The 15,305-nt window shown below is 36.8% G+C and overlaps 1 protein-coding gene across 1 annotated transcript in view; it reads right to left on the minus strand.

Moving 5' to 3' along the window:
• The window catches only part of AFF4 (ALF transcription elongation factor 4), a 93,480-nt gene that overhangs the window by 42,552 nt on the left and 35,623 nt on the right, over window positions 1-15,305 (minus strand). The window contains exon 6 of the mRNA XM_082650176.1: window positions 11,894-11,980. Coding sequence (XP_082506302.1) covers window positions 11,894-11,980 — 87 coding nt within the window. The remainder of the gene's footprint in view (window positions 1-11,893; window positions 11,981-15,305) is intronic.

Below are 15,305 nucleotides of genomic sequence, written 5' to 3' on the forward strand. Positions count from 1 at the left end.
TATGAACCACTCTTTAATAAGATTAACTCTAAAGTGGAGGAGTAGCTGGAGAACAACATGGAACAGACTGGATTTTTTTGTTGTTGTTGTGTTGCTTTTAAATGGCACAGATAAAGAATGGTTAAGCAAATGATAGTGATTCACTAATAAACTAGCTCTCCAAGTATGTTCTTAAACTCAAATTCTCACCCATGACTGTGAACTGCTCTTTCAGATCTGTTAATGGGTAGGAAATCTTCTCTGTTGTGGTCCTCTTCTTCCCATGTGCTTCTGGCACTCCTGCACTTCCCGCTCTAATCCCGGTTGTTGTCATCTTCTCTAGGATGCCGTCTCCAAATTCCCTGAGTATCAAAACTTTGTCCCTTCTCTGTCCGCTCATTAGACTTAGTCCATACGGTCAGTGCACAAGGAGAATAAATACCTATTAAAGCTTCATATAAAGCTTTAAGCTATATTATATGTGAAGCTGTATTCACTGAAAATTCAGAGCATGAGACAAGCTATAAAAGAGCAAAACCCTGTAAAAGCAACCCAACCAAAGCAATAATCATTAAGCAGCTAACTGAGCTGTTTAATAAATATCAAAAATCTAAACATAGTTACCTGAGTATATATACCCAAATTCAGTCAATAAACATTTACTGAATAGCTATTATGTGCTAGGAACTATTCTACACATTGACGCCATCTAAATGGTTCAGTGCTGCGTGTACAGCACCTAGAACACTGCCAGGGATTGTTCAGAACATACAGTGAATATGAGTAAAGGCAGTCAAAAGCTTTAGTTTGCTTGAAACTATCACTGGAAAATCTACCTACCTATCTCTAACTACACCCATTCACTCTGCTTTCCCTCCTGTGAAAAAGAATGACCTAATTGTGCTCTATTCTAAGGCCAATCTTCTCTACTTGGGCATGAATGTCAATCCCTCTTGTGGAGATTTCCTAAGGTTACCTTCTCTCTTTCCCATATATCACTTGTTTTTCCTTTTTTACAAAATCATTTTCATCAGCATATAAATACGATAAAATGTCCTCATCTTATAAAAAATGCCCCCCTGATAATATCACCATACCCTTTTGGCACCACCACATTTCTCTGCTCCCTTTTACAGACAATGCCTCAAAAGAAAATCTCCATTTATATAATCATTGCCTCCAATACTTTTTGAGCCCACTGCAATCGTTCTTTTGCCCTCACCTTTCTAACTAGAAGTATCACCAATAAAGAATACATTGTCAGGGATGTGCTGGTGGTCCAGTGGTTAAAAATCTGCCTTCCACTGCAGGGGACGCAGGTTCGATCCCAGGTTGGGGAACTAAGATCCCACATGCTGCGGAGCAACTAAGACTGCGTGCCACAACTACGCCTGCGTGCCACAACTACTGAGCCCTTGCACTCTAGAGTCCGTAAGCCACAACTAGAGAGAAGCCTCCATGACACAACAAAGAGCCCACACACCACAATGAAAGATTCCACATGCCGCTACGAAGATCCCACGTGCCACAGCTTAGACCCAATGTAGCCAAATAAATAAATAAATATTTTTTTTAAAAAAGAATACACTGTCAAGTACCATATGATATCATTTGTATATGGAATCTAAAATATGACAAAAATGAACTTACCTATGAAACAGAAACAGACTCACAGACATGAAGAACAGCCTTGTGGTTGCCAAGGAGGAGGGGGTGGGAGAGGGATGGATTGGGAGTTTGGGATTAGCAGATGCAAACTATTATATACAGAATGGATAAACAACAAGGTCCTACTGTACAGCACAGGGAACTATATTCAATATCCCATGATAAACCATAATGGAAAAGAATATGAAAAAGAATGTATATGTTTGTGTAACTGAATCACTGCTATACAGCAGAAATTAACACAACATTGTAAATCAATTATACTTCAATAAAATTAAAAAAAATTTTTTTTAAAGCTGGAAAAAAAGAAAAAGCATTGCAATAAAAAATACATTCTCGGGAATTCCCTGGTCGTCCAAGTGGTTAGGACTCCACGCTCTCACTGCAGAGGGCTCAGGTTCAGTCCCTGGTATGGGAAATAAGATCCTACTAGCCCTATGGCGTGACCAAAAATACTGTAAATAAATAAAATTTTAAAAAAATACATTGTCAAATTTAGTATCTGAAACATAGTAAGAACTTAGTATCTGTTTGATAAAACACATAAACATACCAGGTTTACAGAGATGAAAACTAAAATATCTGAGATTAAAAATATGTCAAATGGGATTAATAGCAAACTAGACAATGCAGAACAAAAGTTTACTGAACCTGAAGATACAGCCATAGAAAGAACTCAAATGAAACAACAAAAGATAAGAGATTGAGAAAAATGAAGAGCACATTGCTACACTGTTGAACAACTTCAAGAGGCCCAATATACATGTAATTGGAGTCTCTAAAGAGGAAAAAAGGAAAGAAGTGAGTACAGAAACATATTTTGAGGTAGCAATAGAAAAATTTTTCCAAATGTGATGAAAACTATGAACCCAAAGTTCCAAGAAGCTAAAATCAAACAAACCCAAGCACAAGAAAGATGAAGAGAATCACGCCAAGACACATCATAAATGAACAACTTAAAATCAGTTGCAACCAGAATACTCTTAAAAGCAGCCAGAAAAAAAAAAAAAGACACATTATACACAGATGAAGAAAGAACAACAATAAATTACTTATCAGAAACAATGCAAGCCAGAAGACAATGGATCAACATCTTCAACCTAGAAATCTATATTTAGTGAAAGTATCTTAAAAACAAAAAAGAAAAGGTGAAATAAAAATTTATTTCAGACATACAAAAGCTAAAAGCATTTATCACCAGCAAATAAGCACTATAAAGAAAAGTTAAAGAAGTCCTCCAGGTAGGAGGAAAATGATACCAGAGAGGAATCTGGATTAACACAAAGGAAGAAAGAGCAAATGAAATGGTAACTATATGGGGAAATACAAAAGCCTTTTTTCCTATTATTTAAATCTCTTTAAAAAATAACAGACTTTAAAAATGATTAACAATTTTGTGGGGTTTATAACTTACATGAAAGTAAATGTATGCAACAACAGATGCGGAGAAGTGAAAAACACAAGCATAATGTTGAGAAATTTTTATATGATAGAAAAGAATGGCTTAGTATTACTTGAGACAGATTTCAGTAAGTTAAAGATACATTCTACAAACCCTGAAGTAAACATTCAATAACACAAGAATGACAGCTAATAAGCCAAAACTGATATGTAATAATAAGAAATACTCAATCCAAAAAGAAGGCAAAAAAGACCAGATGGGGCAGGTATATATCAAAAAGCAAGATGGCAGAGATAAACCCACCCATATCAATAATCACATTAAATATAAATGGACTAAATACCCCCCAAAAAAGGAGAGTGTCAGACTGAATACAAAAAAGCTCTAGATAAAATTACGTTACCTATAAGAAATGCATTTTAAATGTAAGAACACAGGTTAAAAGTAAAGGATAGAAAAAGGTATACAACCTAACATTAATCAAAAGAAAGCTAAGTGGTTATATTAATATCAGGCAAAGTAAATTTTATAGCAAAGAATAATATCAGGATTAAAGGGAGGTCATTTCATAATGATAAGGGGCCAATTCATCTAGAGCTAATCACAATCCCAAATGTTTAAGCACCTAAAAGCAGAACTTGAAAAAGCAGGAATGAATAAGTAAGGACAAAGAGACAAATTCAAAGTAATAGCTGGAGATTAACTATAAATTAATAATTGGCAGAACGAGAATTAAAAAGAATAAAAACACAGAAAACTTGAATAACACCATAACTAACTTGATCTAATTGACATTTACAGGACACTCCACTTGACAATGGTACACTCTTTTCAAGGGTACACGAAACATTTACCAGAAGAGACAATATTCTGGGCCATAAAATAGTCTTAACAAATGTAAAAGGATTCAAGTCACACAAAGTATGTTCTCTGACCACAATGGAATTAAACCACAAATCAATAACAGAAGATATATGGAAAAAATCTCCAAATATTTGGAAACTAAATGACACTTCAGAATAACCCACAGAACAAAGGAGAAATCAAAGAAAGCAGACGTTTCTGTTGACGGAATTCCCTGGCAGTCCAGTGGTTAGGACTCCGTGCTTCCGCTGCAGGGGGCACAAGTTGGATCCCTGGCCAGGGAACTAAGATCCTGCATGCCATGCATGATGTGGACAAAACACAACAAAACAAACACAACAACAACAAAAAGTTATGTTGAACTGAACAAAAATGAAAACATATCAAAATCTCTGGGATGTAAACAAAACATTACTTAGAAGGTAGTTTATAGCATTAAAATCCTATATTAGAAAGTGAGAAAGATCTCTAATCAACAACCTTAGCTTCCAGTTTAAGAATTTTTTTAAAAGAAGAGCAAAATAAAGCAAAACAAAGCAGAACAAAAAAGTAATAAAGATCAGTGTAGAAATCAATGCAACAAAATTGAAAAACAATGGAGAGAGGGAAAAAAAGCAGTTTTTTAAAAATAAGATCAATAAAACTTACAAACCTCTAGACAGATGAAAAAGAGAGAGAAGAAATACATTACCAATAACAGGAATAAGAGAAGTGGCATCACAACAGATTTTTAAAAGTATAATAAAAGAAAATTATTGAAAACTTCACATCAATAAATTTGACAACATTTGACAATGAGTGGATAAAATGGACAAATCCCTTGAAAGACACAACTGCCAAAGCAGATGCAAGGAGAAATAGATAACATGATTATAAATTCAATTTTTACAAAACTGTCCTACAAAGGAAACTCAATACTCATAGGGCTTCACTGGTTAATTCTAGCAAACATTTAGGAAGAAATAATATTAATTCTATACAAATTATTCCAGAAAATGGAGAAGAGAGAATAATGTGCCAACTCATTCCATGAGGTCAGCATTACTCTGATACCAAAGCCAGACAAAGACAACAAGAAAAGAAAATTACAGACCAGTATCCCTCAGGAACATAGGTGCAAAAATTCTGAAAAAAAATTTTTTTGAAAATCAAATTCAACACTACATAAAGCAGATAATACATAATGACTAAGTGCAGTTTTTACCAGGAAATGTAATGTTGATTTAAAAGTTTAAAATTAACCAATGTAGTCACCATTTCACAGACAAAAAAAAAGGAAAATCCTCTCACTATATCAATAAATTCAAAGAACACATTCAAAAAATCCAAAATTCATTCCTGATAAGAACCCTCAGGTAAATAAAAATAGAAGGGAACTTCCTCAACTTAATAAATGACAGCAGGCTTCCCTGGTGGCGCAGTGGTTAATGCAGGGGACACAGGTTCGATCCCTGGAATCTGCCTGCCAATGTAGGGGACACGGGTTCGATCCCTGGTCTGGGAAGATCCCACATGCTGCTGAGCAACTAAGCCCGTATGCCACAACTACTGACCCTGCGCTCTAGAGCCCGCGAGCCACAACTACTGAGCCTGCACGCCACAGCTACCAGAGCCCACGTGTGTAGAGCCCATGCTCTGCAACAAGAGAAGCCACTGCAATGAGAAGCTTGCACATCGCAATGAAGAGCAGCCCCCGCTCGCCGCAACCAGAGAAAGCCTGTGCGCAGGAACGAAGACCCAATGCAGCCAAAAAACAAAAAACAAGAAGATCCAGTCACAAAAGACCACATGTTGCATGACTGTATTTATATGAAATGTCCAGAATAGGCAAATCTACAGAGATATAATGTAAGATTAGTGGTTGCCTAGAGGCTGGGGGGTGGGGAGTGGGGCTGGAGGAAACAGGCGGGTGACTGCTAAAGGGTACAAGGTTTCGTTCTGGGGTGATGAAAATGTTCTAAAATAATTGCGGTGATGGTTACACAACTCTAAATATACTAAAACCCAGTGAATTGTACATTTTAAATGGATGAACTGTATGGTATGTGTATTACATCTCAATGAAATAGTTACGGAAAAAAAGGAAAAGTAGCTATTAGCCAGAATTACAAACTTATATTCAAAGTCTTCTGATAAACTCAAGCTTTAATTTACAATTAAAAAAGAGGTATAGCTATTAAATAATATAAGAGACAGAATATTAAAAAATAATTATTTAACCCAAAAGGATCTCAAGAAAGGGAACAAAGAAAGAAAAAGCTGATGGGACAAATAGAAAACAAGTAGCAAATGGAATATTTAAAGCCTACAACACTAATGATTACATTAAAGGGAAATCTTTTTTTTTTTTTTTTTGCTGTACGTGGGCCTCTCACTGCTGTGGCCTCTCCCACTGCGGAGCACAGGCTCCGGACACACAGCCTCAGCGGCCATGGCTCACGGGCCCAGCCACTCCACGGCATGTGGGATCCTCCCGGACCAGGGCACAAACCTGCGTCCCCTGCATCGGCAGGCGGACTCTCAACCACTGCGCCACCAGGGAAGCCCCAAGGGAAATCTTCTGAATGTGCCAAGATTACACACTACATGGGCAGAGTAAATAAAAAATCAAGACCCAATTATATGCCACCTATAAAAAATTCACTTTAAATATAAAGACACAAAAAGATTAAAAATAAAAGAAAAGAAAATGTTAAACCATGTTAACCATAAATTCTTAAAAAGCTGGAGTGGCTTTTATATGAATATCAGACAAAGGAGAGTTGATTGTCAAACTAAATAGCACAGCAAAAGGAACCATAAACAAAATGAAAAGACAACCTACAGAATGGGAGAAAATATTGCAAAGAATGCGACCAACAAGGGCTTAATTTCCAAAATATACAAACAACTCATATAACTCAACAACAAAAAAACAAACAACCCAATCAAAACATGGACAGAAGACCTAAATAGGCATTTCTCCAAAGAAGACATACAGATGATGGCCAACAGGCACATGAAAAGATGCTCAACATTGCTAATTATTAGAGAAATGCAAATCAAAACTACAATGAGGTACCACCACACCCTGGTCAGAATGGCCGTCATTAAAAAGTCTACAAATAGGGACTTCCCTGGTGGCACAGTGGTTAAGAATCTGCCTGCCAATGCAGGGGACACGGGGTGAGCCCTGGTCTTGGGAAGATCCCACATGACGTGGAGCAACTAAGTCCGTGCGCCACAACTACGGAGCCTGTGCTCTAGAGCCCGTGAGCCACATCTACTGAGCCCACATGCCACAACTACTGCAGCCCACGTGCCCAGAGCCTGTGCTCTGCAACAAAGAGAAGTCACTGCAATGAGAAGCCCACACACTGCAACAGAGTAGCCCCCTCTCACCGCAACCAGAGAAAGCCCGCACACAGCAACGAAGATGCAACACAGCCAAAAAATTAATTAATTAATTTTTAAAAAGTCTACAAATAACAAATGCTGGAGAGGGTGGGGAGAAAAGGGAACCCTCCTATACTGTTGGTGGGACTATAAGTTGGTATAGCCACTATGAAAAACAGTGTGGAGGTTACTCAGAAAACTAAAAATAGAATTATTATATGATCAAACAAAATAAACTTCAGAACAAGCATTAATACCAGATACATAGAGGGAAATCTTATAATGAAAAAAAGAGATCAATTCATCAGAAAGACACAGAAATCCTAAATATATATGTACCTAAGGACAAAGCTCCAAAATACATGAGCCCAAAATGGACAAAACTGAAAGGAAACATACAAAACCACGAATACAGATGCAGATGTCATCACTCTCCTTTCAGTAACTGAGAGGACAAGTTGATAGAAAGTCAGTAAAAATATAGATGACTTAACTACTCTCAACCAACCATATCTAACTGACACATATAGAACATACTGTGTCTGGTGCACATGGAAGAGTCACCAAGAGAGATCATTTACTAGGCCTTAAAACATTTGAATAAATTTAAAAGGACTGAAATTCTACAGCATATATTCTCTGACAAGAATATAAATAAATTAGAAATCAGTAACAGAATAATATCTGGAAAATCCTCAAATACTTGAAAATAAAACTACATATTTCTGGGCTTCCCTTGTGGTGCAGTGGTTGAGAGTCCACCTGCCGATGCAGGGGACACGGGTTCGTGCCCCGGTCTGGGAAGATCCCACATGCCGCGGAGTGGCTGGGCCCGTGAGCCACAGCCGCTGAGCCTGTGCGTCCGGAGCCTGTGCTCCGCAACGGGAGAGGCCACAACAGTGAGAGGCCCGCGTACCAAAAAAAAAAACAAAAAAAACCCCTACATATTTCTAAATAAAACAAAGAAGAAGTCACATAGGGAATTAGGAAATATTCTGCACTGAATGATAATAAAAACACAATATATCACCATTTGTGAGGTACATTTAAAACAGGGCTTAGAGGGAAACTGATAGTTTTATATACTTAAAACAAGAAATGTTTACAATCTATGATCTAAGCTTCCAACTTAAGAAATCAGGAGAAAAGCAAATTAAACCCAAAATAAGTAGAAAGGGACTTCCCTGGTGGCGCAGTGGTTAAGAATCTGCCTGCCAATGCAGGGGACACGGGTTTGATCCCTGATCTGGGAAGATCCCACATGCTGCGGAGTAACTAAGCTCGTGCGCCACAACTACTGAGCCTGCGCTCCAGAGCCTGCGGGCCACAACTACTGGAGCCCATGTACATAGAGCCTGTGCTCCGCAACGAGAAGCCACTGCAATGAGAAGCCCCACGCACTGCAACGAAGAGTAGCCCCTGCTCACTACAACTAGAGAAAGCCCACGTGCAGCAACAAAGACCCAATGCAGCTATAAATAAATAAATAAATAAAAAATTTAAAAAAAGAATCTTCAAAATAAGTAGAAAGAAGAAGATAATCACAGTAAAAGCAAAAATCAAAGAAACAGAAAACTGAAAAAAACTAAAAGATGGTTCTTGGAAATGACCAACAAAACTGAAAAAGGTCTAGCTAGACAAATCAAGGAAAACAAAAAGAAAGAGAAACTACAAATCACCAATAGCAGGGAAAAGAGTACTTCACTATATATCTTACAGACATTAAATAGTAAGTATAGATTATAAATAACTGTGCCAATAAATTTGACTGAAACGAACAAAATTACCAAAACTGACATAAGAAGAAATCGAAAATCTGAATAGCTCTATATTTAATAAAGAAATTTAATTTGTAATTTAAAACCTTCCAGTATAGACTACTAGGGGTACAGACAGCTTCACTGATTAATTATATTAAACATACAGGGAAGAATTAATACTAATATTTCACAAATTATTTCAGAAAATAGAGATGAAGGGAACATTTCTTTGCTCCTTTTAAGAAGCCAGCACTATCCTGATATCAAACCAAAGACATTATTAGAAAAAACAAAACAAAACTACAATCATCACCCACCCAACTCTGGCATCACCACAACCACCACACACACACACACACACACACACACACACACACACACACACACACACACACACACACACGGCAAAGGCCAAAGTTTGAACTGGTATTTCAAAAAGAATGGCCAATAAGCTCATAAAGAGGTTCAACATCATTAGTCATAAGGGAAATACAAATTAAAATCAATATGAGATACCTCTACATGCCCACTAAAATGGCTAAAACTAAACAGAATGACAATAGAAAATGTAGGCAAGGATGTAGAACAAATGAAACTATCATACACTGCTGGGAAATGGGAGTGGGATAAGGTAGGAGTGTGATACAATCAATTTAACACACACTTAACACATGACCCAGCAATTCTACTTTTTTCCATATGACTCAGTATTTACCCATAAGAAAAGAAAATATAAACACAGAAATGACTGTTAGTGAATGTTTATAAATACTTAATTCTTAATAGCCCAAATCTAGAAACAACCCAAATGTTCATCAACAGGTGAATGGATAAATAAATTTTGGTATTTTCATACAACAGAAATAAAAATGAACTATGAATAAAAAGGAAAAAATTACTGATATATTCAAGAACATGGAAGAATTCCAAAAGTATATACTGAGCAAAAGAACGCAAATAAATATGCAAAAAAAGTATACACTGTATGGAGTACATTTATATGAAATTCTAGAAAAAGCAAAACTTACCTATAGCAACATAAAACAGGTCAGCCATTGTGTGCAGCCAGTGGTGGGGGTGAGGGGGACTGGAAAGGAACTTGAGGGAACTTTGTGGGGTGACAGAAATGTTCTAATTCTTGATTAACGTGGTGGTTACACAGGTGCATATGTCTATCAAAACTGAGGCTGTACATTAAATATATGTGCATTTTTTATGTGTAAACAAAGTTGACTTAAGAAAGTAAAAGAGTGGTATGGCACACATATAGGCAGATGTGAGTGATATACCCCACATCACTTACAAAAATAAACTGGGCTAAATATAAACAAAGAAAACAAAACTGCAATCACATTAAAGGAAAAATAAGAAGATATGTTTATGATCCTGGAGAAGGAAAAGCTTTCTTTAACAAGACATTAAAAAGCAAAAGCTTTATAGAAGAAAAAGATAAATTTATTCATCAAAATTAAAATCTTCTAGACCATAAAACTTAAAAGGGCTCTAACTGGGAGAAACATTTGCAGTATATGGAACAAATTATTTGAATCCAGAATTCAAACAACACAAAACAAAACAAGAAATTCTGCTGAAACTTATTCAGTGAAAGACGTAGCCCAAAAGGCAGAGGAAATAGGCCAATTCATCCACATAGAAGTTAAATGGACTAAAGATGATGAAGCTCACTAGCAATCTAGGAAATGGAATGCCATTTCCCACTCAAAAAACTGGTACTTAAAATAACAAATAGTGCTGTGCATGTAAGGAATAACAGAGAATACAAGTGGGAGTACTGACTAGTACAATCACTATGGAGGGGATTTGAGAGAATATATTAACTATATACCCTCAATATCCAACAACTATACTTCTTGCTCTTTACACAAAAGAAACTCATATGCACACAAGAAGGCATGAACAAAGTTATCCACTATAGCAATGTTTACAATTTAACTTGGCAACAAGTTAAATACCAACAGGAAATGGCTAAATAAAGTAAGATATACTTATAAAATGGATGCAGTTAAAAGAACTGAAATACCTCTATATGTAATATATTATCTATATATAATCTCTCTCTCTCTCTCTCTCTCTCTCTCTCTCTCTCTATATATATATATATATATACACACATAAAATAACATGAAAAAATCTCTAAGACCTATTGCTGACTGATGAAAAATATAGTAGACTGTATCTGTACAGAAATTAAACAAATGAGAAAATACAAGTATGTAACAATTATATTACATGTGTATGTAAATGTATATGAAAAGACTTGTAAACGTATGTATGAAGTAGCTCTGGTGAGATGTAGGAGACAGAATATAGGGAAGACTATTATTAGGGGTCCTGCCCAAACTTTCACAAGGAGAATATATCTTTGCATTATTTGTATAAGTATAAATTAATGTAAAAAAACCAAATCTGCTCATTTTAGATGAGCTTGGAACTGTTGTCTGAGGAACCTTTACCATATGACGTAAGTACGGTTGTTGTGTCTTCTGGAAAGGAGTTCCTCATACAAACAGTTTGGGAAGTCCTTATCATCTGTGGCCTAGCATATCATAATAGTTTGCAACAAACATTGATAGCTTCTAAGTCTCTTTCCCATGTTGCCTTCAAAGATTTTCCAAGTATCTCTCAATCCAAGTTAATCTCGATTCTATGTTCTAGTTTTATTTTCTTCATAGTAATATCACTATCCAAACTTACCTATTTATTCACTTATTTATTATCTATCTCCCACTAGAATGAGAATGGCAAGATAATTCTGAATTCACATGATTTTAGTCAAGCCATTTAGAGTTTTCTTACAGTATACAGACACACTTCATTTACTTACCTTAGTTGGAAAAGGAAATTTGGAAGGTTCGGTTTTGCATGGTGTATGAATAGCCGTTAGAGGGGGAGGCCATGAATGCGTCATCTCCTGAAATGTAATTATTACAGTTTGTTTTCAAGCAGGTCAAGGATAAAAATTACACAGCTAAAAACCAGATTTGTATTATAAATGCTGGTTTCGTGATTGCTCCTCCAAAAGTATACATATTTAATCAATCAATATTAATTAAGCACAGTGTGTGCAAGGCACTATGTATGTTATGGGGTAGGTAATAGGAAGATAAACAGTTTACACTCTCTAGCTTCAAGGAGCTTAGAGTTAAGATGGTAAGACCTGTGAACAGTTATAGAAATCAGCCTGTAATCAAACACAAGGCTAGTAAAATGCTACTGAGGAAGAGCTTGCTGTGGGAGTGGGAGGAAGGGATTAACAGTAAGAAAAGCAGCCAGCATTTACTGCGTACCTTTAATGGGCCAGATACTGTTATTTTACATGTTTGTAACTCAACTGGTCATCATAATGACATTATGAAGTAGATACCGTTATTATCCTGACTCTATGTAGGACAAAACTGAAGCACAGAGATTAAGTTATTTACTCCAGGTCACACACTTAGTAAGTAATGGACGCAAAATTTGATCCTAGGTAGTCTGGCTACAGAGCCCATTCACTGAAAGGATATTTTGGTCAGGTGGAGGAAATAAGAAGAGAGCTATCAAAAGCACACAAGGAGGAAAACAGACAAGAAAGGCCATAGGTCTGATTTTATTCAATGCCTTCTGTCTAATCATATGCCAAGTATGTCCAAGTAGAGGTTTGGATATAATCACAATGTATATGTTAGAGAAGCAGGAAAGAGAGAGGTATCAGAATAAGGAGGGAGTGTTTTATCTCTGGCATTTAGTTCAAAGTAAGCCATCAAGTAGTCTGAGAAAATACAATAAATTAAAGGTGATATAACTTCTAGGAATTTACCCTATAGCTATACCCACACAGTTATGTAAAGATACATATTCAAGGGGTTCACACTTTTAAAAAATGAAAACAACCTAAATATCCAACAACAAAGGATTAGATTACCAGACATTCATACAATGGAACACCAAGCAGACAGAAAAATGAGAAAGCTACCTACTGAAATAAAATGATATCCACAGTTACTATTAAGTGGCAAATACACATCATAGTGTATATCCTCGTAAATGCTTATCGATGAAAAAATCTCTGGAAGACAGTTAACAGTGGCTACCTCTGGACAACAGAATGACTGAAGGAGGAAGAGACAAGGGCACTTGATGCAGCTTCTACCACTTGAATCTTCTGAAACAGCCACCTGCACTAAACTTGCTCTTTATCCTCTTACAAGGCTTTATTTTTTAATAGCATTTCACTTTCTGAAGTAATTGTATATAATTGATTATTTCCTACATCCTGCTCGAGAATGTCAGCTCAAAGGATGCAACACTATCACTATTATCACCACTATGTCCCTAGTGCTTGACACACAGTAGGTACTCAATTAGTAAGCTTTGAATTAATACATCATTTTTTACAATAAACATGTATTACTTTTAGATTAGAAAAACTTTTTTTCCTTTAAGTTCGTGATGGGGTTCCCAGAAATAATATGACTACAAATATCAAGAAAACACAAAGGGGGACTTCCCTGGTGGCACAGTGGTTAAGAATCCGCCTGCCAATGCAGGGGACACGGGTTTGATCCCTGGTCTGGGAAGATCCCACATGCCATGGAACAACTAAGCTCGTGCGCCACAACTACTGAGCCTGCGTTCTAGAGCCCATGCACTCTAGGGCCTGTGTGCTGCAACTACTGAAGCCTGAGCACCTAGAGCCTGTGCTCCACAACAAGAGAAGCCACCACAATGAGAAGCCCGCGCACCACAATGAAGAGTAGCCCCTGCTCGCCACAACTAGAGAAAGCCTGCGTACGGCAACAAAGACCCAACACAGCCAAAAAAAAAAGAAGAGGAAAAAAAAAAACGCGAAGGGAATGTAGACCTGAACTTCCTTGCACGCTGTACATAGGGAAGGGAAAAGAAACAGAAACTCATATGCCCCAGGTTTTCAATGTTGGCATTTTACACCTCAAATACCAAAATACTCTCAATAGAAAATCTATTTAACTCCCCACCATCAAATGACTGAGCACCTATTATACCCAAGGCCACGTGCCAAGTCCTGCATATACATAAAATGTAGAATAAATGGTCAGTAACATCAAAGATATAATTAAATATAAGAAAATCTAAGATTTCTTCCAGGTATTAAAGTGCCATGCATTTTTGAGGATTTAGGAGTAAAGATATATGCTCCCTTAAACTTTTTATGTACATGGCAACTGAAAAATGAATGCAATATGAGTTATCACTGTAGTCTGATGGCCTGATACAGGGGGAATACGGATTTCAGTGGGATTCTAAGAAAAAACAGAATCTATGTATAACTGAAGAGGAAGGAGAAACACATTCCATGAAAGTTTACTTTACAAAGATGAAAGAGCAAGAAAGTGTACGGCTTAGGGAAACCAGTTTGGCAAAGTGGTCAATCAATAGTGCGAGAGGGTGAAACTGGCCTGTGGACAGCCTAACATTTAAAATGTTAAATTTGCACACTATTCTTTCTAGGGTCCTTAGAGAGCCACTGAAAACTTCTAAGAAGGATATCATTTTATGAAGACAAAGGATTAAAGCAAAGAATCTGGCAGCAATACAGAAGACAGATGAGCAGGGAAACTCTGGAGACAGGCAGAGTGAGGACTGTATATTACAATTACTGAAGCTCAAAGTGGCAGAAATGGAAATGAAGGAATGAATATTTTCAAGGAATTTTCAAAGTCTACATGAAGTTTTTGTGATTAAATAGAACATGAGAGAAAGAAGTGGAAAATAACTAGGATTCTACACTTATAAGCAAGGGAGAATGGAGATACTACTAACAGAAGTTAACTCTGATAAATATGGCTTTAGACATGTTGAGTCTGAAGAAGCAGGGAGAAATCCAAATGGAGACCCAGCTAAGAAGCAATTAAGAGACACAAACCAAAACCCAAAGGAGGCCAAAGCAGGAAAGACTGAATAGCTGTCTAACAGATAAATCCCAAAGGATGGAGGAAAATCACATCAAAGAGGAGAAAGAAAAGAGGAGAGGCTAGACAACGCACTCATATTTAAGAGATAAGAGAAGACACAAGTGTTCCCAAAGGGCAGAGAATGTGAGACAAGAAAGGTGTGCAGAAAATAAGAACAGAGAAGCACGACAACAGTCAAGGAAGAAAGGATGATGTTTTCTGAAGAAAAAAATAAAAATTCTTCAAAACAGCAGAAAGAACTCAAATGAAGCCTCTGATGACATGGAAGATAATGACCTTGGAGAAACAAGTTCAGCAGAATGG

The sequence above is a fragment of the Grampus griseus genome (genome assembly GCF_964374135.1).
Source record: "Grampus griseus genome assembly, chromosome: 3".
Lineage (NCBI taxonomy): Eukaryota > Metazoa > Chordata > Mammalia > Artiodactyla > Delphinidae > Grampus > Grampus griseus.